General features: G+C 47.8%; 1 protein-coding gene and 1 pseudogene across 1 annotated transcript in view; one reads left to right on the top strand and one right to left on the bottom strand.

Moving 5' to 3' along the window:
- Positions 1–27,743, bottom strand: part of Tll2 (tolloid like 2) — a 109,527-nt gene that overhangs the window by 55,892 nt on the left and 25,892 nt on the right. Inside the window, exon 3 of the mRNA XM_050149630.1 lies at positions 6,015–6,089. Coding sequence (XP_050005587.1) covers positions 6,015–6,089 — 75 coding nt within the window. The remainder of the gene's footprint in view (positions 1–6,014; positions 6,090–27,743) is intronic.
- On the top strand, positions 3,015–4,009 carry LOC126506238 (glyceraldehyde-3-phosphate dehydrogenase-like; annotated as a pseudogene).

The following is a 27,743-nucleotide window of genomic DNA, read 5'->3' as shown; positions in this document are numbered from 1 at the left end:
TGAGCTGGGGTTCAAATCCAAGTGTTTCTTACTCACCTCGCTTTTTTGATTGGGTGATTTTCATGCCCCCCAAACTAGTAAATACAAACACCCTGATGCTATCTTTCACTGATAAAAACATGAGATGTAATAACAGTATCCTACGCAGACCAGCAAGCAGCCTGCCTGGTCTTTGGGACCTCAAACCAATGTTCACATTCAGTGGAATCCACTCCCCTCTCTTTAAACTTGGACATTTGGCTTGAGTTAAATGTGAAGAAATAGTATTATTAGGGTTCTGGTCCAGGCCCAAAATGGATGTGTCTCTTATGCTTTCTCGATTTTGAGTTTACAGCCACCTTGCTGTAAACTCGGATCATTGAAGGGCAGAGGGGCAACTAAGCGATCTAGACCCATCCATCCCAACCTTGCTGCCAGAATGCAGTCAAGAGAGTAATCCCAGTGTGAAAGAATCACCCCACTGAGCCCAGTCTTGCCCCAGAATCATGAAATGTCATTGTCCGAAGCCAAGGCCAAGGACGGCTTTTATGCAACAGTAAATCAGATACATAGGAAAGGGAAAATTCAACATGGCACCTGTGCTGTTTCAGTGCTATGACAACTCCCTCCAGCTGCTTCCCCACGCTCTGTGCTCCATCTTCACCATGCACACTGCTTGTCTATGGCCAAATGAAGGGTCCCTAAGTTTGTCTGGAACTTGAGAAGCTGGAGACACCATATGCTGGCATTATAAAACATGGATAAACCAAGCAGGTACCAACCTGGAAGCTTTATCCTTAGAGGCTAGCTTTCATGGTACTGTAAGGTGCTACCAGGGGAGAAGAATAAGCCACAGTCTTTCTTAGCCAGGTAAGAACTTTGTCAGCTACAATAACTATTGTCCTGTCAAGATATGCCCACTGTTGCAACAGTGGCATGAATATTACAGGAGTAACCAACCATTTTCTGGCTGGATTTAAGGCCAGATCCATGACTTGAAACCCATACTTGGCACTGCTATTGGCAACAAGTACCTGTTGTTAGATAGAAAATACTTCCTAGGAAAGAATCTACTAATGCTATTCTGCTTAAAGGCCATAGAATTAAAATAACTCCTAATGAGTTGTTGCTGTACAGGTTGCTGTAACCTGTAGATTAGTGCAGCTCTACTTCTTGTAGTCAACACAAAGACTCACAGCTGCTCAATGTGCAGAGAAGAAAGACTTCTGAGTGCTCAGCCCTAAATGGACATCTACATCACACTCCTCCCCGCCTGCACCCCAAGACTCAGGGATTGCCGTGGAAGAGAAAGTATAAGAACTTTAAGGACCCAAGTAGATGTATGACTATAAGGAAACCATGTTTTCTGGATACAACAGGGCAGGGGCTTATGTGAACTCACAGTGATTGTGACAGCATGCATCAGACCTGCATGATCTCAGGCCAGACAAAATCCCAGTGTGGGGGGTGGGGTCCAAAGTCCCACTCCTAGCCGAGAAGCTATTGGCATTTGATAGCTGTTGGGAGGGAGTTAGTTTTCTTTAAGGGTGTGACCACGATTCAGGGCAAGCTCCACACCCAAGAATAATTGGGCAACACACTAAACCCAATAGGTTAGACATACACAGAGAGAACATGAAGTGAAGTTGGGTGGGGTAGGGAGAGGTGTATCTGGAAGGAGTTAGTGGAGAGGGGAAAAGATAAAAAAACTACATTGTATGAAGTTTTTAAAAAATTAATAAAGACATTGTTTTTAAATAGCAAATAAGCAAAGCAGAAAAGTACACATTTTGTTTGTTTTGATTCTTTTGAGACTAGATTTTGTGTAGTTGAAGATGACCTTGAACTTCTGATCCTCCTGCCTCTACCTCCCAGGTGCTGGGATTACGGGCCTGCACCAAGACACCTAGTTTACGTGGTGCTGGGAACCAAACCTGGGGTTCATGTACGCTGTGCAAGCACTCTACCAACTAACTATAGCCCCAGACCAAAAAACAATAAAAAGAAAGAAAGATTCTAGCGAGGTCTTTGTGTTTATGGTCGGTCCCTGTACAGCTGAAAACAAATGCAGGCCCTCCAAGAAGCATGGTGGGGTAAAGCGAAGAATCTGCTTCTCTGTGAAAGAGGGGGATTTGAAGAAGGGGGTAAGCAGCCCAATAGGAAAATAAGGATACAAAGAAGCGAACTACCAATATGAACACCCAGATCACTAGAAAACACCGGAAATGATGCTCAAAACCTTTAGCAATCAGAGATAAACATAAATTAAATAATCATAAGCTATTGCTTATTGGGTTAGAATGCCTGGTACTAGTGAGGCTCTGGGGAAAGGGACAACCCTTGTAAGTTATTATGGAAACATGGATTGTTATTCCTGGAGACACTCAGTATTGCAACATCTATGAGAAAACATGCTAAGTTGGGCTGGAGGGATGGTCCAGTGATTAAGAATACTGCTCTTGCAATGGACACAAGTTTGGTTCCTAGCATCCAGGTCAGGTGAGGTACTCACAACTACCCACAACTCTAGTTTACATGGCCTCCCACCACCCCAGATCTGCTGTCTGTCCTTTCCTCATGGATCATCTCCATCTCTAAGACACAGTTCCCCAAATCTCATCATCTTTCCTCTCAGCTCCAGAGGATCCAACACTCTCTTTTGGTCTCCATGAGCACCTACCCATAGATTTATACCCTCGCAGAGACATACATGAATACACATAGTTAAATAAAAAAAATTAAATAGTGCTAAGTAATGTGTTTGTTGCAGACATAATTCACAGCAAGGGCTGGAAGGGGAATGAATGGTAACAAAAAGGGAATAATTGGATAAACTATTATCCATACTAGGAATATTTTACAACCGTTCAAAGGAATAAATTAATCACTAATCACAAGTACTTTGGAGTTTTTCATGAGATATCAATGACAAAGCATGATGAATTAAAATGTGTATGAAATGGACTCTCTGCTCCTCCCTGTTCTAGAGACAGCTGCATCTTTTTGTGCAGTGCCAGCCTTGTTCCAGAGACACGATGGTGAAGGTCGAAGTGAACAGATTTGGCCGTATTGAACGCCTTGTTACCAGGGCTGCCTTCACTTCCGGCAAATTGGTCGTTGTTGCCATCAATGACCCTTCATTGACCTCAACTTCATGGTCTACATGTTCCATTATGACTTCACCCATGGCAAGTTCAATGGCACAGTCAAGGCTGAATGGGAAGCTTATCATCACCAGGAAGGCCATCACCATCTTCCAAGAGCAAGATCCTGCCAACATCAAATGGGGTGATGCTGGTGCCAAGTATGTTGTGAAGTCTACTGGTGTCCTCATCAACATGGAGATGGCTGGGGCCCACTTAAGAGTGGGTCCAAAGGGTCATCATTTCTACCCCTTCTGCAGATGCCCCCATGTTTGTGATGGGTGTAGATCATGAGAAGTATGACAATTCCCTCAAGATTGTCAGCAACGCTTCCTGCACCACCAATTGCTTAGCCCCCTTGGCCAAGGTCATCCATGACAACTTTGGCATTGTGGAAGGACTCATGACCACAGTCCATGCCATCACTGTCACCTAGAAGACTGTGGATTGCCCCTCTGGGAAGCTGTGGTGAGATGGCCGTGGTGTTGCCCAGAACATCATCCCTGCATCCACTGGTGCTGCCAAGGCTGTGGACAAGGTCATCCCAGAGATGAACAGGAAGTTCACAGGCATGATCTTCCATATTCCTACCTCCAATGTGTCTGCTGTGGATCTGACGTGCCACCTGGAGAAAGTTGCCAAGTATGGTGATATCAACAAGGCAGTGAAGCAGGCATCTCAGGGCCCACTAAAAAGCATCCTGGGCTACACTGAGGACCAGGTTGTCTCCTATGACTTCAACAGTGATGCCCACTTTCCACCTTTGATGCTGGGTCTGGTGTTGCTCTCAGTGACAACTTTGTAAAGCTCATTTCCTAGTATGACAATGAATTTGGACACGTAACAGGGTGATGGACCTCATGGCCTACATGGCCTCCAAGGAGTAAGAAGCCCACCCTGGATCACCCATCCCAGCAAGGACACAGCAAGAGAGAGGCCCTCAGCTGCTGAGCAGTCCCTGTCTTAACTCAGCCCCTCACACTGAGCTTCTCCCTCACAGTTTCCATCCCAGACCCCCAGAGTCTAACAGGGGGGCTTAGGGAGCCATACTCTCTTGAATACCATCAATAAAGTTGACTGTACCCATAAAAAAATGTGTATAAAATAGAATTCTTTTAAAAAAATAATGTCAAAAACTATACATACATAAATGTTAATGTGCATACATATATGTACATACATGTGTTCACATAACAACACAAATGTGTTGTGGAACATTTTGCTATATAATGATATGCTAAATTTGTTTATATTGCAGAATATTACTTTAACTGAGTAAAGGTGTGTTACATTGATTTATGCTGCCTTTGTTAAGCATGGAAAAATGTATTACAATTGTTTATGCTGCATTTGTTTAATGTAAAGATGTGTTGGCTGTTTCACCTTGCCTACCTAAGGCACCTGATTGGTCTAATAAAAAGCTGAACAGCCAATGGCTAGGCGGGACAGGAGGAACTGGTGGGCAGACAGAATAAGTAGGAAGAGAAATCTAAGCAAAGAAGAGAAAATAACAGAGAGAGAATGAGGGGCATACCTGGGTCCAGAAGTCAGCCAGCTACACAGGAGAAGTAATGAAAGCAGGGAAGGAAGGAAGGAAGGAAGGAAGGAAGGAAGGAAGGAAGGAAGGAAGGAAGGAAGGAAGGAAGGAAGGAAGGAAGAAAGGAAGGTAAAAAAATCCCCAAGACAAAATATAACTAAAAAGAAACAGATTAAAGAGAGTTAAGCTAAGGCTGAGCATTCAAAACTATTAGGGCTCTGTGTCTTGGTTTAAGAGCTGGTTGGTGGCCCAAAAGAAAACCCAAGTGCATTCAGGAAAACATGTAGGGAGGTGAAGACAGCATCATTATCTGGGAAGAACAGAGGTTGACTGCGGGGGAGTAGCCAAAATAAGGGCAAAAGACCAAGACATGATGATATCATGCCATTCCGGCATTTGTAGGGATTTGTAGGAATGTATATGTATAGGAATGTATATGAAGTTTTAAATATTTACATATGTATGAGGAAATAATATTGAGGCAAAATCATAAACTATAACAGATAATGATTTCTATTTCATCCCTACAGAGGCATTTTTAAAACATAGGATTCCAACATTTGAAAATGATTCCTTTGTACTGCGGTTGATTCCAGCCCTGCTCTGAGCAGGAAACACTTCTCCAAAGCTGAGATATGTACAGGCACCTTCAGAAGCTCTTAGGGCTGCCAAGATTCAGAGGCCCAAGGACCAGGCGGCCCTGGGAGTGCTTCCGGGAAGACCTTAGGCTGCCCCAGCAACCACCTTATCACTCCCTGGGCAGCCAAAAACTCCAGACTGCATGGCTTCCCACCCCTACCACAAATCTACTATCTTTGCTTGCCTCATGGGCCCTCTGCTTCTCTGAAACACACAGTTCCCAGAGTCTTGTGATTTTCCTTCCCAGACCTTCAACTCATAAGCCAGTTACAACCTAGAAGAGTTACCCTGCCTTTCCGTGACCCACCTCCACAGCAAGACAGTTTTGCATACCCACCCCAGGCCCCACCCCAGCCACAGCAAGACAGACCACCAAAGGAAACGTTTCTTGTGCACGCCCACTGCTGACTGAGAACATGCCAGATCCAGCCGCTGACACAGGAAGGTCCAAGCTTCAGAAAAGACACTGAAAGCTGGGATCTAGGGGCGTTGTGGTACCAACTGATGGGCACAGGGTCTTCTTTGGGACTGATGATAAAGGCTGAACTAGACAAAGGCAGTCACACTACGCTGTCAGTGTACCTAATACCCCTAGACAGCATACTTTGAAATGGTTTAAGTTCTCGATTTAGAGTATTTATCAAAATTTGCCATAATTTGAAAGAAAAATTAAATAAAGAGCCCTCAGAGGCCTGGTGGGGCCCCACATACATTACCCTTTCCTGTCGCCTGGACGCTGGTGTTGGAGGCTGTAACGTTTGGCCACCTTGCAGATGGTTCCTCGAGCCCACCTGAAGGAGGACAGGCAAAGAGAGATAAGAACACATCAATGGAGCAAACTTGGTCACTGGGTGACAATCAGAGCAGCAAGGATTTGATCAATAAACTGAGGTTTATTGTGTCAATAAATGCCCCTTTTTTTTATACAACCACTCACAAATTAGTGAGACCACCATCTCGCTTGGTCAGTCAAGGGCGCTCTGGGTGGAATGTGCAGGGTCTATGGGGAGTCTAGATTGGCTCGTTATCCAGCTAGAGAAGAGGGAATGAGTTCACAGGGACGCACAGAGTCAGATCCACATAGGTGGAGTACAGTGTGGCCACTGAACTCTTGCTGGAGCTCATCACCATGGCTGGCCTGGGCTTCCCCTTTGTGTCTGGTTCCCACACAGGGAGAAACGTCTTCAGAAAACTGCTGGGTTTCCTTGATAAACTGGACTCTGTTGACACCTACCAGCAAGGACAGTAAGGATCAAAGTGTTTGTGGGCAGTTGTCTGTAGACACCCTGTCAGCAGTCACCTCTCCCAGAAAGATGCCAGTCTCCAGGTACTAACTGATCCTTCTGTGTGCCGGGTACAATCCCGGAAACAGAGTCAGCCAGGAACAAGGCAGGCAGGGTTCCTGTCTCAACACCTGTACTCTCTAGTTGACGAGCTAGATTAAACAGTGGAGGAGCTAACTGCAAGATCTGAGGACCAAACTCAGCATGTGCTGACAGGAGGGGCTGGGGGCTTCTGGGAGTGAAGAATGAGAAGGGCCATGGATGGGTTCTGGGTAGGGCACAAGGAGCAGATCTGTGTTCAGGAGATACAATGACCACGAAACCATATTAAACCCTCCAGAGGAAAACCTACTGGCAAACAAGAAGGCTTTTTTTTTTTTTGTTTTTTTTGCATTGATTGAGAAACGTGAAATTTATGAAGCAACCTTTCCCTAGCCCCCTTGCCCGGATTAGAACATTCTGGGATACATGGAGTATAACCCCATTTTTAAAAAGTCAAGGCTGAGGTGCATGTTAATGAGCCCAGGACATGGTCTCCTGGGCAAAAAGCCAAGACTTATCCTGTACCTCCACTGCATGGTACAGTTTGGCACCACCCTGTCCAATGGGTACGCTGTGTCCAGGTCCACGCCAACGGAGGCAGCGTGCGGCCCTGGCACCAACTCCTGAAAGGCAGACTGCTTCATTCACGGCTGTGACTCAGGCAGGGCCTGCAGTGCCCTGGCCTCCTGTAGAGAAAGGACCCCAACACCAGGCGGGGACAGGAGCCTCCCTGCATCCTGCCTGGCTGACCGCTCAGAATGCGCGCTCACACAGCCCCTGCAGCTGCCGGGGACTGCGCTGCCAGCTCCGGCCCTCGGGTATTCCAGTTGCGATATCATTTCCTTTCAGGCTAAAAGGTCAGGGGAAATCCTGACGGTATGAAGTCGTTCCGCAGCACAAGAATGTGCCATCTGCAGAGAGAGGCGGGCCGCCGCCAGGCTCCTGGTCCAGCTCAGCCTCCACCCCGCAGGCTGCGCAACTGCTGCCGAGAACCTGGGCGTTAGCATCTTTGGTCTGTCAAATGGGCTGCTGCGGGAACCAAATGAGGTAATGGGTTTGTTTAGGTTTGTGTTCATTCAGAAAATATGCATCTGACACCTGCTATGTGCCAGATTCTGTTACTACTGCTGCAGGGGCGACCTCAGGAAATTATAGCCTGGTGGAGGGGAGGGGGGAAAGGGACAAACAGAAGCGAAGTATTTAAGTTGGCTGTCGGTGAGTGCTAGGAAGAGAAAAGGGGTGTTGCAGGGTGCCATTTCATGTAAGAAAGAAAAAAAGTCTGAAGAGACAAAAATCTATAGATGTCTGGCAAAGGGCATTCCAAACTGAGGAGACAGCAGGGGCAAAGGCCCTGGGGTGGGAATGTGCTTGTCAGGAGGGAGCTGGTGTGCCAGGAATGGGATCAAAGGACAGAGAGCTGTAGTAGTGAGGCCTCAGTCATCAGCATCTGCAGGACCAGCCAGTGTAGGGCCTTGCAGGCATTCTCTGGACTTCGGCTTTTATTTCGAGTGTCCTAGACAGGATTCAGAAGACATACAGCCACATTCGCTTTCTGTGTAACAGGAGTTATTAACAGTGAACAAGAGGGAAGCCTGCAAGCTGAGATTTAAAATAAGTTTCTGTATAGAAGTGGGCTCCCAGCGTAGATATCCGTCACTTTCATCCTCCTTGGCTTCCCAGAGACGAAGGGCGAGGGGACAGGAAGGAAGACCTGTGAGTTGTGTCTGGTCATACGCCTGACTCAAGATAAGCTGGAGGCTGTCGTGGAGGCAATTAGGGCAGTGGTAAAGGCTGGGGCTGTGCTGGAGGGAGCCAGGCCAGGAGAGGTGGCACTCGGTTCTACAGAAGGCAGAGGACTCAGTGGGCTTCTCTGCTTCCTTTGGCTCCCCGATGCTGGGGCTGGATAGGTGAAAAGCTTTGGAGTTGGATGAGACCCAGCAGTCTGAAGGCATCTGTGCTAAGTAAGATGCTAACCATGGTGTTAACTACAAGCTAAGAATGTGGCTAAACACTTTCCTCCCATGGGTTTAAGACTTCCAGCCTCATAAAGACCTAAGGATCAGAAAACACACGCCAAGAGGTAAAATGCCTCAACCACCGAGTGTGCAGGCGTGTCAGTCACAGACGGTGCATGTCCCCCTCGGACAACAACCCCCCCTCAATCAGAGCAAGAGCAAGTGGGGTGCCTGGGAGAGACAGACAACTCTGAAGGGATCAGAGCCTTGTTTGGGCATCTATGAGAGGACACCTGACATTAATGAAAATGTTAGTTAAGACCAACTACAACGGAGGCCTGTGTCTGCCATCTCAGTACTCAGGAGGTAGGGCCAGAGGATCAGGAATCCAAGGCTAATCTTAGCTATATAGCAAATTCAAGGCCAGCCTGGGCTACATGAGATCCTATTTTGTCAAAAGACAAAAACAAAACACGACAACCAAAACAAACAAAAAACCAAGAGCACAAGTCCCTGATCTTATCCTCTAGAGGTAAACATGGTGTCTTTTTCCTCAGAGGGACACCAGGCCCAGACTCCGAGTTCTGTCTGGGAAGGCTTCCGGTTCTGTTTGGAATCCACGGAGAGTAGAGAGTGGACAAGCTTTGCCACTTCGCTGATAAAAACCCTCCTACTGCATTTGAAGTGAATTCCCACTTTGTGGGTGGTGGGTGAGGCCTTTCGTGGCAGGATCCTCTCAGGCTCCTCTGCCTCACCCCTTGCCTCCACTTTCCACAAGCTGAGCCACACTAAGCTGTAGGGACTGGGTTTCCTTTCTTCATTTTCCTTCTTTATTCTTGTTGAAACAGGACCTTATTATACAAATAAGCCTTGAATTCAAAATTCTCCTGCCTCTGCCTCTGCCTCTGCCTCTGCAGTGCTAGAATTACAGACACGTACCACCTCACTGGTTTCTTCTTAAGTATCTTCTTCAACTACACCCCCCTCTTGGGCCTGGCTAGATCTTGCTGGTTCCTCAAGTCTCTAACTGGACACCACTTTCTCTGGGACACTGCAGACTGGCACCCCTACTCTTCCTGGGCATTAAGCCCATACCCTCTGAGCTTCCTCAGCTCTTTACCATGCCCGTGGCTCTCACTTTACATTCCTGGCATCTCGGAGGCTGGAGAGATGGCTCAGAGGTTAAGAGCACTGGCAGCTCTTCCAGAAGTTCTGAGTTCAATTCCCAGTGACCACATGGTGGCTCACATTCCTGGCATCTCTTTAGTGCTTGGCACAACCCCCCTTGCTAACATTTGAGATAAAGGAGAGGGCATATTCCCGCAGCACCTGGCATGAAGCAGGTGCCAGTTCCATAGGCGATGGCTGAGCCAGGGAGCAAAAGACTGGGGCAGTTTAATGGTGTTTCAAAAGATGACAGCAATCGTTTCCAGCTCAGCTTAACACTGGGGCAAAATGTGTGTTTCTCAGCTTTGCTAGGGAGAGGGAGGCAGCTACTGAACTCTCAACATTGGCTGCAATCTTAGTTATCTGGGAAGCCTTCGTAAAAAAAATACTGAGGCCTGCTTCCCCAACTCCTAGCCTCGGAAGCTCTGTTTTAATTGACCTGTGCCATGGTCTGGACATGGAGACTCTGAAAAGCTTCACAAGTGATCTGAAGGCACAATCAAAGTTGATCACTGCAGCCAGGAAAAGAGGCATATACTCAACCAGGCTGTGGTGGCACACACCTGTAATCCCAGCATTCGGGAGGCGGAGACAGGGGAATCTTTGAGTTCAAGGCCACCCAGGTCTACAGTGCAAGTTCCAGGACAGCCAAGGTTACACAGTAAAACCCTGTCTCCAAAAATAAAAGGCAGAAAAGAAAAGAAAAAGCCATATGTCACCCCTAGAACAATGGAAACTGTTCCTTAACAGGCGAGGCTGAGGCAGAAACTGCAGGTCTAAGAGCTATAGAAGAAGATGGACAGGAGCTGGGGAGACCACTCCATCAGCGAAGGGCTTGTCTTGCAAACACCAGGACCTGAGTTTCACCCCAGAACCCATGTGAGAAAAAGCGTTACGGCAAATTCACCCTTCCACTGAAGGGACTGAGACCGGAGATGCCTGGAGCTCACTGGCCACCAGTCTAACCTACTTGTCAAGCTTCAGGTGTGTGAGAGAGAGACTTTATCTCAACGGAAAGGTGGACAATGTCTGAGGAATCACACCTGGGTTTGTCCTATGGTCTCCCATGCACACGCACACACGAACATGTACATACACACAAACACAGGCAAAACAAACAAGCAAAGAGAAAACGGAAACAACCTGATGCAGAGAAAGCCTGGAGACAAGTAGGTGCATTCACAGAGCAGGCGTATGTTCTTCCTAAGGAATGACTGCCAGATATACACGCACACACCGTGCACATATGCATGCACGCATGCACATACACAGGTATGTGTTACAGACATACAAATATATCTTACATATTTGACCATTGTTTAATTACTTCTTCAGCGTAACAATATGCAAAGCCTTATAAATTTCATTAGTCACAGGGGTTTATTCAAACTGTCTCCTTTGCATAAGAAACGCAGACTTACAGCTGGTCTCTGGGAAAGAAAGCCCTCCAGGCCTTGAAAAGAGAGCTTGGCCTGTCCAAACTCCCTCTGAAATACAGTGGAGGTCAGCGGCCCGCGATGCATGGGGCCATGCTGAAACGGGCCCCAATCAGCATCTGCAATTCAATCCCACACTTTGCTTTCTGGAACAATTCACTGAATTCCAAGTTGTTCTTTTTTCTAATTCACCATATAATTCACCTCCCAAGTTCAATTAAGAAGCAATCTGTTAGCAACTTCGGGAGCAAGCTGCTTTTCTTTGGGAAAGTCCGATTTTCTTCCGCTCCCAACAAAAAGTGCCTTAATTGCATGCATCATAATAGACACTGGTGTACACACAACGCCCTTCTGCTATAATTAATGAAACATCAACGGTCCACACGCAAGGTATCCAGGCAGGGAGAGACAAGCGCCTTCATACCAAGGGGACGGCGCCTTGTTCCATAAATCAATATTACGTATTCAAATAATAGTGACTATGAATATTCATGAATATGGAAATGCATAAACAAAACTTTAATTAAGCTATCCTTCATTCTTAAACCATAACATTACTTGGTCCCTAGTTTTCTTAAAGACAGTAGCTACTGGGTTTAACCTCATATTATTTTCGGGTGCCCTTATAGATAATTATAGCAGAAATGCCTTTGATTTACTTTAAGAAAAAGAAAAGGAAGAAACGAAAAACAAAAATCAGCACAAGATCCTAAAATCCAGTTTACCAGCAGCCTGCAACCTATTCATCCCAGAAAACCCCGCTGAGCACCTGCCCTGGGCAGCTCAGGCAGGCTCCTGCCCACATAGCCGGCCTTCATGGTGTCTGGGCACTAATGGATTGGCGTACACAATGAGCTCATTCCAGGGAGGGGTCAAAGACTGAAAAAACCTGTAAGTGAATTTTATAAAACGGTAGGTGCATGTGAGCTGAGACTTAGGTTTTGAGAGGGAGACACCTGTGTGCAGAGAGTAACAAAGAAATCCAACTTCAAGACAGTCAGTCCTGAGAAAGACAGAGGATCGTGAGGCCAGTGTAAACCTGTCAGGCATAACACTGAGAGGGGGTTTCTGGGGACACCAGACCTTATCTAATGGTACATTTCACACATAGCCATTCTCAAAGAAGTGTTACTATTATCATTTTATATAAGAGAAAATCGTGGTTTGTAATATGTGAACCAGGCATTTAGTTACTGCATTTGCATTACTATTCCAGGGTTGGTCCACCAGAGTCCAGAAGCCACATTTTACTTCACGCCTTCTCCCCTCACCTAGATAAGTGTGCCTGAGCCATGCCTCAGACAAGGCCCAGTGGGTGCACACCTCCACCAAGAAAACCAGCAAAACACAACGGCTCCACTGAACAGTTTCAATTATTCATCAGGGGAAAACGGCAAAGCCCCTTTAAAAGGTCAATCCAAGAACAAACAAGGCGATCACTATGGTAATCAATGTGTGATCCTGAGTGATCCCGTGCCAAGTAGCTTTCAGATTCCAAATGCTACAGAAGGGAAAGGGGAGATGAGTTAAAAGATCACTGCCAGATTTTGTTAATGAAATGATTTAATCCTGGCGAGCTCTGCTACGGTTCCGGGGAAAGACAACCATAAACTGCTTGCATTTTGCCATTTAATAAGATATACCAAAGTCTTCTAAACCAGGCATGAGCATGTCATCAAGGTGCTGGCATGAGGAAGGCATTGGCAGGAGGACAAGGGTCATCTCAACCTTAGATAGAGACTGTAGCTCTATCTAAGTGCTAAGGCAAAGTATGACCCAGTGGGACAATCTGTAACCTTTTAGACTCTGTTAGATGATTACTGAATGGGAACATATCATACGCAAGATAGAAAATATAAAATAAAATAAAAAACACAAACAACAGGTTAAGAAAGAATGCCCAGTATAACTCAGATAGAAGGCAGCCTAGTCCCACAGTCTCAGAAATAGCCCAAAACACATGGGACAACCATGACTGGAAATGACCTCAGTGATCATTGTAGAAGTCTCTGCTTTGTGATTTTTAAGTAAGCCCTGTGTTCTTATTTGATTTTTATATCTTCCAAATGCTATTCACCATGTTGCTTTTATAATAGAGAATTTTTTTTTTAAAGAACACCATTGCAATGGATAGTTTACCGAAGGACATGTTTTCTTCACACGCATAAGTACAAGCACGCATGTGCGCGCGCGCACACACACACAAACAGAAGTTGCCAGGGAAACCTTCTGGTGGGGAAGAAACATAATCATGTTTCTGCAGATGGGAAAATTGAGGCCACGCCCCATCACCACTTTTCTCTCTCACCACTGGAAGAAGCAAGGAGTCCACACCTTGGCAGGACAGATCTCATTGGTGGGATCCAGAGAGAACTTATCAGCACCCTCTTGGGCTTATCAAGAGTTGGGCTGTCGAGGGAGGGGGACTTGATTGGGGGAGGGGGAGGGAAATGGGAGGCGGCGGTGGGGAAGAGACAGAAATCTTTAATAAATAAATAAACAAAAAAGAGTCAACCCTCTTTTTCTAAGTTCATAGGCAAAATATTTGTGTTTTGGCACAGGTTGAAGAAGCCTAGAATTTGCTCCTGTCCCCAGGCAGAGGATCATGGGAGACTACTTTTGAGACATGACATCACTCTGTAGCCCAGGCTGGTCTCAGACTGGTGGTGCTACTGATTCTCCTTCCACAGCCTCCTCCTGAGTGTTGGAAGTACAGGCTGGAGTTACCACGCCTATGCTGACTTTTTATGCTGGGAAACTATTCAATCATGCAAACAAGAATCCTCCTTTTCCAAGGGCCACCAAGCTAGATAACTATTTTGCTTGGTATTGGGCCTCTGCTCATTTTGGATGCTGTATCTGCACCTTTCTGTTCCCTGATTGTTGGGTGAGTTAGCACAGGCCCTTTGCTTAGGCATACCCTGGGAGTACCTAGTACTCACATGGCTTCACACTTCCAGCCTTCTCTTGCTACTGGGCTCCTTGTACCCTGGCCTACCCACTCCACATCAGTCAGACCCAGCATGGCCTTGCCTTTTTGGCTGTGTTCACTATTTCTTTTACTGTAGAGAAACCATCTTTCCTTTCAGGGTTGTTGTGTAAGTTAGGAGAGAGATAATTCACACACAGAATGACACCTGGCTCACAGGCAGCATCACTAAGGCAGCTCGTACAACTCCGACTGAGACACTCCGCTGGTACTGGCGATCAAGCGAAGGTCTCGCTGCAACTGGGTTGGTATCTCTTTAAACTGTCTCCATACAGTGTTTGTCTGTGATGGTGTGTAGGAAGGAAGTAGAAAACAAAACAAAAATGGAAGACCTTAATACCCCAGGCCAGGCAGCGGTGGTGCAAAGCCGGGGTGGTGGTGGTGCACGCCCTAAATCCCAGCACTCAGAAAGCAGAAGCAGGTGGATCTCTGTGAGTTTGAGGCCAGCCTGGTCTGCAGAGCAAGTTCCACAACAAGCTCCAAAGTTAAGAAACCCTGTCTGGTAAAACCAAAAAAAAAAAAAAAAAAGGAAAGAAAAGAAGACACCAGAGTCATCCTGTTATTTTTGGCACTGTAGGCTGGCACTATAGGCTGGCACTCACAGACGGAACTACAGGTGTCTGTTGGGAACTTTGCTAAGCACTGTGCTCCCGTGTGTGTGTGTGTGTGTGTGTGTGTGTGTGTGTGTTCTCATTTGCTTCTCCGCACAGTTGTATGAGGTAGGAACTATTGCTAGCTTTCACCAAAGTGAAAACTGAGGCCCCAAGCACCTCAACCTGACCTGCAGGCACGCAGCAGGCAAGATGCAAACCCAGGGTAGTCCTAGTCCCACCTGCCTCCCCTGGCAGCCTTTGTACTCTAGGACAAGAGATGCCAGCCCTGATCATAGCCAATGCCCCGATGGAAGAGAGAGGAATTCTGCTCCCTGAGCAATTATAAGGTAACAGGTTGTGTTTAAAGCAGGAGCCCTTTGAGTGTATCTCGGGGTGGGTTCTGGAGGCCCAGGGGAAGCCTTTGGTGGGGGGAGGGGGCTTCTTTATATTAACTTCCAGAAGTGGCTTCTGAGAGTGGTTTATGAAGCAAAGACTGGCTGGGGTGACGGCGGTGGGGAAAATCAGTCCCAAAGACCATGTGACTAACTGATAGGAAAACAGGAAGAGAGCAGCAGTGACCACTGGGCTAGGAATGCACATGGTGCTGTTTGTCCTTTGGAAAGGAGATCCAGTCAATCCTAATCACTTGCAATGCATTCTTCAATGTGAGCCCTAAGATATTGCGTCCCGAATCTAGCTCCTAGGGAAACAATACACCGTCTTGTGCACAGCAGGAACTGGCAGCATGAAGCATTTTCTAGGCTATGCTGTTCGAATCCCCAACCACTGATCAGTATAGTTCTCTGTGTGCTTCTGCCCAAAGCCTTTATTCAACATCTGTTACCTATTCGTCAACTTTGACTTCCCAGCTAGTCGTGGAACTCAGGCCTCGGTGCCACTCATGGGTTTCTCTATAGGGCCCATTACTCCCTTCTTGGGGTTAGGAGATGCAGGCAGCACTTCAGCACCACAGTCGGACACCACACTAAAGAGCAAAATCACCAGCAAGAAGCTCAGAAACTCCGAAAGCAATCCAGGGAAAACAGCGGCTCACTCTATGGGAGCTGACCAGGGGGTGGGGAGGCTCAGGGAACAAGAGCCAAACAGAAAATAAAAGAGCACAAAAGCCCTAGACAGGGAAAGTCACAATCCTGAGCCCTCTCGTGGGAAATGGATGAGCTCAGAGCTTTATTCTGGGAATGGGGAACAGGCTAGACAGACACCTTCTTTCCAGAAGCTGCCGGAGTGTGAGAAACCATTGCTCAGGCTGCCCTGCACCTACAGGGCAGCCTTGTATAGGGCGACAGTAACAATGGTGATACACTGCTCATATGCCCAGGTCAGCTAGAGTGGTGAGCAAAGTGGCCACAGGGGTGTGTAGCCAATGAGAAAATGTTCCCTGAAGATAGCCCCTAAAACGCCAGCCCCTGGGCAGTGTCCAGCCCTGTCCTGTAATGTCTACATTGTCTGCTTTCGGGAGAAGACACATCCATAATGCATGCTCGAAGACAGAAAATGCTCCTATGTAGACAGAATCCAAACAAACACACCTCTAAACCGGCTTGTATACTGGCTGGAACCGAATCCTGAACCGAACCATGAGCTGGAACTTGGAGGAGCAGAAAGAACTGCCAACTCAGGAAGACTAGAATTTTCTCACTGCCCAACCGGAGTGCCAAGAGAAGTTGCAGAGTTATATTATTCCCCCGTGTTCTTTGCAGAGATGCCCAATAAAGATAAAGACTTACAGACTTCTCGAAGGACAAGTCCCATATGCTAGGTCACAGAAAGAGTAGCAAGAGTTCAGGAAATCAAAGAGAAAGGAAATGGACCCAAGCCATCTCTCAGGCAGGAGCATCACAGGTTCAAAACAATCCTGGACTACTTAGTGCAGATACACAAGAGAGAAAGAGAGAGAGAGAGAGAGAGAGACAGAGACAGAGACAGAGAGGCAGAGAGACAGAGGTTACTCTAAGTAAGGTTCTGGGTACTGGCATGTTAGTGGAATGCCATAGAGAGATACTCTACACACTCATAGTTGCCATCACATGGATTCATTGTGACAAGAAGCACCTAGTGTGCCAACCTGTATGCAGGGCCACAACCCTCTTTCAGGTAAAATACTGAATGCATCCCCTCCATATTCTCTTCTGAGTCTCTGGTGGCATGCTGTATTACAAGCAGGGGCCCGAGACTGAATATTCAACAGGAAGAAGAAAAGAGGTCCTAAATCAAGGACCTTCTCTCAGGCAGGCAGGTAACAGCTGAAGTTCTAGGAGCCTACCTTAAAAAGAGAGAAGTGACCTTGACCAGCATCGTGGGACTTACATTAGGACCTAAGATTGTGCCTCTTCCCTGCTGACCCAAGGTGTAGGCTCAAGTGACCAAAGGCAGGTGACACATGAGGGTGTCAAAGAGGATTCTGAACCAGTGGGAACCGTGGCAACTGGCAGAGGACCTGCCCCTGCTGAGCTCACCCACCGTTATGCAACCCACTGATTGTTGCCATGTGGACTCTGCACCAGCATGACGAGATCTTCCAGCTCTTCAAGACAAGCCAGAGTTCTGGGGTTTTATGAGAAATCTGATTTTTAAATGTTGGCAGTAAATTTTAAAAATGTAAGCACTACAAAACAAACAACACACATCTGCAGACCAGATTTGGCTAGGGGGCTGACAGCTTAGGACCTCGGGGCTGGTGGGTGGAGGGGAAGTCATGCCTGTAGGCAATGCTAATGGAGGCAGGAAGTGAGGCCTGGGCTGTAGTCACTAAGGCCTGGGACTGAAAGGGTGTTAGAGTGTGGAGGCAGAAAACAAGGTGTGTAGAAGTAAAAGCCGGCTCTCTCAGTATTTGTAGCCAAGCAAAGGTCATTAAAGGGGACCAGAGAAGCAAGATGACCAGGGCACAGTGTGATTGTCTGGCCGCTACATCGTCACTTTCTCTCTGAATCTCCTTGGAAACCACAGAAATGATGATATACCGGCCTTGGAACCCATCAGAACCACAGCTTGGTCCAGGTCATCCAGTTCATCATCCTCGAGCAAGCAGGCCACAAGCCTCATCCTAAACTCACATGGGCAGACCCGCCTGCCACCCAAAACCAGCTTCCCAGCTCCTGCAGTCACAGGGCCTTAATTCCCTTCCCTTTGTGGGAAGCAGTCTGCGCTTTCTTTGGTCTTCTGTCTGGCCTATTGATGTCGTTTTCTAAGAAGGAACAAAGCGATCCCATGGTCACATGCTCTTGACTTCTGGGAGCACTCTGGGCAGTCTTTCCAGGGTGCCACATCAGATGCAATTTACACAGATTGTTCTGAAGTTCCACGAAACGTCAGATGAAGGCAAACCGAAGATATTATTGTGAGCCAGTCCACACCATGACCATCAGGGTCCAAATGGCCAGCCCTTACAGTATCCAAGGAACTTACCAAAAAACCTGAAAGACTCATTCCTGGCTCTGAGGAGGAATCCAATCAACCATTCATTTCATAGCTAAAGAAGGCCAGGGTCCCCAGATGTCCCTGAAGCCTGCTCCGTCACAGGGACCTCCAACCTGAGACACGGATTTTATTGAAAGCCTGCTTCACCCATCGTCATGCCCAGCAAGAACATGCTAGATCAGCAGGGGCATGTGCCCCAAGGGACAGTTTCTAGTGATCACTAGGAGCAACCAACTTGAGAGAGGCAACGGGAAGGACTCAGACTCACAGGGCCACACTAAAGAGAGGCAGACGGTGCCAGGGAGAAAGTAATAGAGAGGCCAAGCATGATGGCATCCGTAATCCTGGCACTGAGGCAGGAGGATGGCAAGTTTGAGACCAATCTGTTTACACAAGTAAATCCTAGATCAAAATCAAACAAAAATTCAAGGGGTAACCCTTCATTTTTACCAAGAGGGTTTACCTCAGCATTCTTTTAGGTCAAAGGAAACGCTTTCCTCCCCGCTAGCTAGATCACTGATACTGGACATATTTATCAGAGTGCTGCATAAGGAAATTACCTTCAGCAGAGTTACTTCGTTTTATTCTGCTTCAGAAATCAACTGGTATTTAAATTAAGAACTCCACCAGTACAGCAAATGCCCCATACATGGTTAAAAGAGAACAAAGCTTGGCTCAGAAGAAGGAAAACCTGATGATGGTGCTTAAGGCTCAGTCTTCCTGATGTTCAAAGCCACATGAGGCAGTCCCCGGCTCTCCTGAAGGGATGATCTCAGATTCCATGCATTAAGATGGCCGAGGGAAACTCACTTTTTCCCATGAAAAATGACACTGTACGTGACATCCCATTAGGCTGGATGATGAGGCTTGGCCCAGAAAGCAAGGTGAGTCTCAAAGGAAGCTGAGCCACTGCAGGGGATCCCCGTTTCCTCTCCCAGCCCAGGTTGCTACATCAATCATTTTCCTTTTGCTCACAGACAGGGACACCGTAACCTCTTCAATATCACTCTGTTCCTACATCTTATTTTCCACGGCCATTGTCAGCTTGGGCTGACTGTAACCATCTTCCTTGGCAGTCTCCTCTGATCTCAGCATGTCCACAGTAATCCTACACATGTATGTGCCACAGCAGGGAACACTTAAGTTGAAGGATCATGATACAGGTTTGTGTGGTGACCATATTGGAAAAAGTATAAGAGCAAGGGACACTTTGGGGTCCCTAAAAAAGGAAATCAGCCCTAATACTTTCAACCTCAACTCTCAGAGTAGCCAGCCCTTCTCTCTCATCTTTCTCCCTCTTTCTCTCTTACCCATCAATTGTCTATCAACTGTCAATCATCTTTTATCTATATGTTTTCATGGTGTGTGCATATAAAATATTATATGATTATGTGTACACAAATCAAGTGTGTATGTGAATAAAGACTCTTACAGGTCACAGCACACATGTAGAGGTCAGAGGACAACCTTAGCTGTAGGTCATCTCCTTTCACCTTATTTGAGACAAGTTCACTGTTGCATATTCTAGGCCAGCTTCCAGAGAGCTTTAGGGATTCTCCTGACCCAGTCCCCTGCCCACATCTCAGGTAGAAACCCTGGGATTTCAGATCCCCACGACCACTCCTGGCTCCACATGGGTTCTGGGGTCCACAACTCAGGTCCACAAGCCTGCACAGCAAGAGCTTCATTCACTGAGCCCTCTCTCCAGTCCTCGTATACCTATCGTCTCTTATTAATCAACCTTCATCGTCTTCTCAGAACAGACTCTCGCTTTAGAGCGACCTTGAATGAATTCGGTATCTCCTACTTGGGGACACGTTGACTAGAGTAGGAGTTACCCACTTGCTTGTCACTGCTCTTCAAGCTAACCTTTGGATTTTGATGCAAACCCCAGATTCACAGCCCTGGAGAGCACCAACTCTCTGGGTAGACTGTGAGTACCTGCCCGGCTTGCTCAGCTCCCACAGTGGCTCCAGCTCCAACACAAACACACGGGTGACAGCTATCAGCTCAGAGGTGAACTTGATTTCCCCAAGGCCTGACGTTCTCAGTGAGTTCTGGCTGCTGTCCAAGGTGCGAGCCAGCCTTGCCTGGGCCCCGAAGGATGAGATGACAGAATCCTTATGTCGCATTCTTTCTTCCCTCTCAGAGTGCAGATGTGCATTTTACCAGATGCCTCTTTATATCATCTCATGTCATCTCACCAAATAAAACACTCCATGGGTAGAGGCCTTGCCAAGCCTTGCTGGTTCTGATGCTGGCCCCCTTGTCCCACACCTGCAGAGCCCAGGCTCTGGTTCTGGGGCACCCTGACCTCAGTAGCGGCTTTAAGAGCGGCTCACCCTGGCCTCTTTTGGCTCTTACCTCGTCCCCTGATTTGTTTTGTGGACTTTTGACTTAGTTTTGACTCTTGTCCCCAGCACGCACGCACGCACTCACGCACAGACCAGGACCTACTCTGCTCTGCTCTTTATTGCTACAGGAAAGGAACTAGAAAGTCTGCTAAGAGCCTCCCTGGTGCTCCTGCCTGGATCTCTGCACTCCTAGGCTGGGCACACACTTACTCCAGCCTCGAAGGCAGTCTCTGGGGAGGGGGAGGGAGGTGGCTGCTACAGTGAAGGAACCTTCTGATGGCAGGTCCTACACCTCCAATCCTCTGAGACCACGGCAACCATCAACCATCATCACAGCCCCCTCCACTTTAATGGTGGAGAATGCGTGGCTACAGCTGCATCTTGGTACTGAGCACAGAAGGCTTCCAGGTAGCATTTCTTACAGGAAAGAGGGGAGAAAAGAGGGAGGAGTGTTAATCATGAAATGACATCAGAGAGACAGCGGGGCTGTGTGACGGAGCCCAGGGCAGGGTGTGGAGGACAGCACATGAAGATCGTGTTCCATGTTGTGGAAGTCCAAGAGACATCTCCTGGGAGGGCAGGCCGACCATGGGAGGTCAGCTGGATGGCTGCCGTCTAGGGAAGGTTGAAGCAGTGGACATGAACATGGATGTCCTCTCTGTCTCAGGGATAACCTGAGGACCATGTGCTCCGTCTGAGAGTCTGTAGCAAGGGACCAGTAAGATAGGCTGTTGCCCAGGTAGCTAAGGACGCCACTTTCAGGCACTCCCTGCAAGGCAATATGGATCACTCTGGGGCTGGGACCCTTCTCTGAGCTTGTACTCACTCCCAGGGCTGTTGGACATTGCACAGTCAAGCAAACAAACCTAACCTTAATAGCCTCTGGGGAAATGTCTTGGGGGTGGGGGAGTTGGATAAGGGGTGATCCAGAAAGACCACTATGCAATTCTGTCCGAGTCCCTGCTCGGATCCAACCAGTGTATAGGATACATAGTCTATGAGCAGCATCATTTATATACCCAGCCAGATACTGGCACTGAGGAAGGGAGACCACAACCAAACCAAAGAAGTCACTACTGCTGAGAGTCTGACAAAGGGGAAGTGTAAGTTGAACGCAAGTGTATGCTGAGTGCAAGCGAGAATCGCTTTCAGGAGGAGCACGGCTCTCCCACGCACCCCTCAGAACTGCTTTGCTTTAATCATCACTTTTGAGAAGGACAATGGAGGGAATGAACATTTAGCAGGCCAAGGGGACAGGTTAGAGATAATACTCAGAGCTGCTTCTAAAAGCAGTGAAGTTCAGACCTTAACGTCCGACTCATGATAACAAGACACACACTTACCTTATGGGCTGACACAGAGATTTCCTACATGTCATTAAAATCTGATTGAAGAATCTGCCCAGGCACGTTGCTACCAGCCTGGCTCTATCATTCCCACTGGATCATGGCAAGGCAGTTCAAGGAATTCCTGAGGACCCCAGGGTCTGGGACACAGCTAAGGACCAGAAGACTAGGGGACAAGGAAGCCGGTAAATGTCAACCGAGGGAGATACTATGGGACAATGTTTCTGCTAACTATATGTATCTGATTCTCCCATGTGGTAAGGGTTAGAATACAGAGGATGACACCGAAAGTGTCCCATCTTACAAATAGGACAAGAGTTAGTCTAAATCCACGGCTAATCAATACAGAACCCGGGATGCAAACCTGAGCCTGCCTGACTCTTATGCCCATCCATCCACAGCACAAATCCACAAGGTCAGAGGCCCAAGTGAACATCTTCAAGGGCATGGAAGCACCCAGAAAAGGGAAGATGTTGACCTGAATCTAACAACTTAAAGATACATAGTGTTTAAACTTCTTGAAATTCCAAGTAAACATGTATGTGTGTATGTGTGTCTGTGTGAGTACATGTATGTGTGTCTGTGTGTCTGTGTGAGTACATGTATGTGTGTATGTGTGTCTGTGTGAGTACATGTATGTGTGTATGTGTGTCTGTGTGAGTACATGTATGTGTGTATGTGTGTCTGTGTGAGTACATGTATGTGTGTATGTGTGTCTGTGTGAGTACATGTATGTGTGTATGTGTGTCTGTGTGAGTACATGTATGTGTGTATGTGTGTCTGTGTGAGTACATGTGCATTTCTGCAGTGAGAATCTGTTTGTGCACCAGACATCGCGTGATCACACTGAGGTAAACAAAATGATTTATGAAGGGTCTGTGATGGAAAGGAATGAACTCACAAGTACAGAGAAAAGGCAGAAGCCATGGCTTATCCTGGGCTGTCTCTCCGCAGTCCTGGGTCTCCCCTCACCCTAAGTGAGAGCCACAGCAAGAGAGCGAGCGCTTTCGTTGCAGCTTATCAGTGAGCATGTAGCACCTCAGACCATGCCCAGAGGGCCGGTCCCCCAAAAGCTAATTGGTTGAATGGATTCCCACAACATATTTCTGTGTGCGCCTTTTTCCTCAAAAATCTATTCCCTGATGCTTATCAGACTCCCCCAAAATCAAAATGTCAAGTGCAACATACTTCGAGAATAAAAGGCACCAAGTCTGTCATTCAGGCCCCTCTTCATCCAATGGGAGGGATCCCCTGGGAGGGATATGGGTAAGGGAAGCTCCTGAACCTGCTGACCCTCTCCGTTTCCCAGGTCAGAGGTGCCAGCAACACAGATCTCCAACAACCAGGTGTCTTCAAGACGGCACTGTCCGGAGACAGATCTGAATCCCGGGTGCTGTCCCAGCAAGAAGCCAGCCCAACATTCATATGCTTAGGATACAGACCCTCCACAGAGCACCGCAGGAATCACCCACTTACCGCCTTCCACCTGGACACTTGTTATCCGACAGCACCCCCACTCCGACAGAGAGAACTGGTAAAAATGGGGACGTCACGTCTAAACAGGCTAGAGAATGTCTCACCATGGATGTGGATGCTCAGAACTCATGGTCCAGCTATGGACCTTTTTAAAGTCTCTCCATCCACTTATTCCCTCAAGAACCCTGAGGCTAAAAAATGTGTTGCAGAACACATACACCCTGAGTTTGTTTCCAGATCCCCCATCCTCAGGAAAGAGAGCCCAGAACCCCGAATTAGAGCATTTGACTCATATAGCCACATGCCTCTCAGGTACACAGCAGCCTCTGATGTCTGAAGAGAGCTCTCTCTGATGGCTAAGTCTTTGGTCACGTCTCCCCTCCAGTCTGAAACACCAGAACTGAAGTTCTCTTGAAAAAAAAAAGGGGGGGGGACTGTGGTTTCATTAGGATGGCAACAGGGAGTTTAGATGAGGATATCCTAAGCCACCTAAACTGCAGTCAGGATAAGAAGTGGCCATCTAGAAGCCAAAGAGACTATGGGCGAAGACCTCATGACCCAAAGATGATACCCAGAGAGAGGACACAGGCTGTTTTGTCTTAGACTCCCTTCTGCTCATTTATTTACTTTGAACCCAGAAGCCAAACTGTCAGGGCTCTGCATATGCTCTGAACAGATGGCAGGAGTTAAGGAAGTAAGAATTACAGCAAGGTTGGCCTCTTCAATGGGGGGTGGACACAGCCCAGTGGCTCAGAATGGACACGGCGGGAAACACCAGTTTCCATCAGCACCAATAAGTAATTAAAACCGCATCGCCTTCCAGAGCTCTCTTTATAGAGATCCATTATCCCTACAGAGATAACTGTGAGATGAATGCACCTTCCTTTCAAGGCACATCTTGCCAAGATGGAACATTCAAAGTTTCCACGGCCCTTCAGGGAAGCAGGAAATGAAAAACTGCAGCGCACTGACCACACAGGCGTCTGCAGCGCACTGACCCTGCAGGCTCCTGCGCAGCCTGTGTTGTTGAGAGGAAAAGCGCCTCAGACTCAGAAACAGGGCTGTCAGGTCCTGCCAGGAGCACGGAAGAGATGCAAGAGGGCTGGAAAGTGTGTGTGTGTGTGTGTGTGTGTGTGTGTGTGTGTGTGTGTGTGTCTTGGTGCATCTCCTGCTAAGTACTTCCTTCACGACACAGCTAATCCGATTAGCAGCTTTAGGAAACTCCAAAGCGTTCATTCAAGAGCTCCATTCACAGAGCAGCTAGGCCCATGCCTGCTCGGGGCTCCATTCTTCTCACAGCAAATCCAAAGCATACAGAGGGGCTCTCTCCGGAGGACAGGCTCTTGCCTCCTGGCCCCATGCACGTCCAAACGCCACCACCACATCCTCCGGTCAGTCAGCTAGCTCCCGGGACTGGGGACTGAGCCCATTCAAAAATGGAGAAGCTAAAACTCTTTACACTACACACCCGGGGGCGGGGGGGGGGGCATTTCACCAGTGCTGTTAGCCAGGTGGCCTCCTGCAGCTGGCAGCTGTACTGAATGAAGAGGTGTCACAGAGGCGCTCTGTTGCAGGGCTGGTGATGAGTCACCAGCTGTCTCTGGTCTTCATTTCTTTGTCTGTAGAATGGGGACTTAGAGCAGAAGGAGCTGCTGGAACAGAAGGCTGGAGGGAAGGAAGCTCAGGGTGTGGACAGACACGATGTCATTGGGGTTGGACAGAGGACAGAAGGGGAAGGGAGCCTGTCTCTGTAGACTGTGAACTGGGAGCCAGACTAAGGAAGCAGTCAGATCAGCAATAGGAGCAGCGTTGTGCTTGGCTTGGGGCAGCATCCTCTGGGGTCTGCCTCCATCTTTGCATGCCCTTCTTCTCTGTGTTCCTGCTCCTTCCTCCTCTTGTAAACACTGGGTCACTGGATTTAGGGTCCACTCTGAACCATGGAGGATCTCATCTCAAGACCCTTTAATAACTACGTCTGCAAAGTCCCTATTCTATGGGTCACTTTCTAGTGGACATGAATGGGGAACATACAGTATGGTACAGTGGCCAGGGAAGTGACCTGGACGCGGGATGAAGACAGAGAGCTCTGAGGCAGGAAGCACATTAGAAATCAGCTCAAGCCTGTGGCCCACATGAACAGTTAGAGATGTCCCTGCTGGGAGCCCCAAAGACCTCAGAGAACACCAAATAGGCTCCTAAACAAGAAAGTGGCTCCCCATTATTCTAGACTCCTTCCCAAACCGTTCTCCACTCCTTCCAGATGGCCAAATGGCAATGGCGTGGCCAGGGAAGGATGCAGCAAGCCTGGACTAGCTCCACCTAAGCTCCGGGTGGTATGCTGCCCCTAAGTGAACTCAGAACATGAGCATCTCTGGCGCACCTCTAGATGAAGATGCTGGCTGCTCCACTTAGAAGCAACTGACATCCCTGTGTTCTATAGCCTAGAGAGCAGCTCCAACCTCACAGGGTAAACAGAGAGAGTGGCCTGTGAGCTGCTCTACAGTGACAGCCATTTCCCTGTCACCCTGCTCAGGGACTTCAGCCCTCTTCTGCTGGAGCTCCTTTCTCAGCAACCAAGAAAGAAAACTGCACTTACAAAGTTTAGGAACTAGGTGAGCTATAACAAAGAACGCATCCTTCTCCACATTTGAACCTAGCAAGAGTGGGTAAGGTGTGGCTCCTTTGAATTTTATTTTTACCCCAGAAAATGTTTGAAGGTCTACGTATAAATTTCTTCCCAGAAACATCATCTCTCGTTTTAAAATCACATCAAAAGGGAAGCCACTTTCACATACACATAGAAGAGCTCACAAGAGTTGTGCCAGGGCCTGTGGACCACTAGCTAGTGCCCTCGCCATCAAAACAGCTCGCTGACATGGAGTGAGGGGCATCCATGACGCGATGGTACCAAACAGGTAGACTATGCCAGCACATCCCAGTAAGACCTCTGTGTTTAAAATAATGAAAAAGTGTGTGTGTGTGTGCATGTGTGCGCACATGTGTGTGCATGTGTGTGTGCGTGCCTGTGTGTGCACGTGTGTGTGTGCATGTGCATGTGTGTGTGTGTGTGTGTGTGTGGTTGCACACACGACCATAGCACATCAAGGCAGAAAGCAATCCAGCAAACAGACAGTGTCGGCGATCCCTGGGGCTGCAATAACGGGATTTCCCTTTTCCACTTAGGAGCCTTTGCACTTAAAAAAAAAAAAATCAAACAGTATTAGTTTAATCAGCAAAATCAATAAAAAAAAATTCCCAACCTGGAAATAAAATAACTGCTCTAGGTAGACACAAAGTGCAATTGACCCTCAGAGAAAAGCAATTGGAACCAAAATCACCTTGCCATGAAGACACTGAGAATAAAGCCTGCACTAAGCTGAGGAGGATGTCAGCGGTGTGTTGAGAGGCTTGGTGTCGGGGTCCCCGAGCCCATTCACATGTGGCAGCTCCTCCCAGTCTTCACTTTGGTCCCAGTCTTTCCTACATCAGTCTTCTCTTTGCAAATAGTAAGGAGAATTGGTATTTCTTAAACATTTATCTGGTGCCAAACACAACACATATATTCTTTTCTCAGGTGACCATCCCTGAAGGGACACTAGCAGCTGTTGGCCACTGCCTGGCCTCTCAGGTTCCTCTCCCTCACATACGCTCTTCCTGAACCCCCAGCTATGCTATGGTAAGACCTGGGAGTGGCAGGAAGAGAACTGATGGGGCAGCTTTGAGGACTCCTAATGACACATGGGCCTGTTGTGTAGGCCAGGGGCTAACAGGAGACCCACGTTAAGGAGCCCAAAAATTCAAAACCAACAGCAGACTCTGCATGTGGACCACTCCTGCTTTCTAAGTAAGCATGATCAACCTGGAGTGTGAACTGACACAATCACTTTCTGAAAGGATTTGACAGGATCAATTTGAACCCCGGACCTGGCCATTTCACACAGGGCAGCTGCCCAGGAGCAACAGGTACTCAAAGTGCTAGGTTCATCCATTCTCAGATTTATTTAGCAAGAAACCCCGAGCTGCCCAAATGTCTGCCTGTTGGGAGCAGTGAGACCCCAGATCCTGAATTTCTTGTAAACAACTTGTTTTCCCCTGATCTGAGTGCCTACAGCTGCTCTGAGCACGAGACCTTCAGGAGTTCCTGATGGCAGGAGAGTGGTTTCTGGTGTGTTTGGCTGGAGCGTGGCTATCTCTATATAATCTGCCCCTGAACACAATAAAGGGGGCATTCTTGGGGAATTCAAGGATGACCCGTGTCACTGTCTGTCTGTGCGTATCTGTGTATTTTAACCTCCAGCCCCCTTGCCCGAAGCTCGCGAACTGGGTAATAGCGCACCGAGCGCAGACACGGGGGGGGGGGGGGGGG

This window comes from Alexandromys fortis, unplaced genomic scaffold (assembly GCF_014885135.2).
Source record: "Alexandromys fortis isolate MF-2015 unplaced genomic scaffold, M_Fortis_MF-2015_v1.1 scaffold_16, whole genome shotgun sequence".
Lineage (NCBI taxonomy): Eukaryota > Metazoa > Chordata > Mammalia > Rodentia > Cricetidae > Alexandromys > Alexandromys fortis.
The sequence above is the reverse complement of the archived record's forward strand: the minus strand, read 5'-3'. Positions and strand labels throughout refer to the sequence as shown.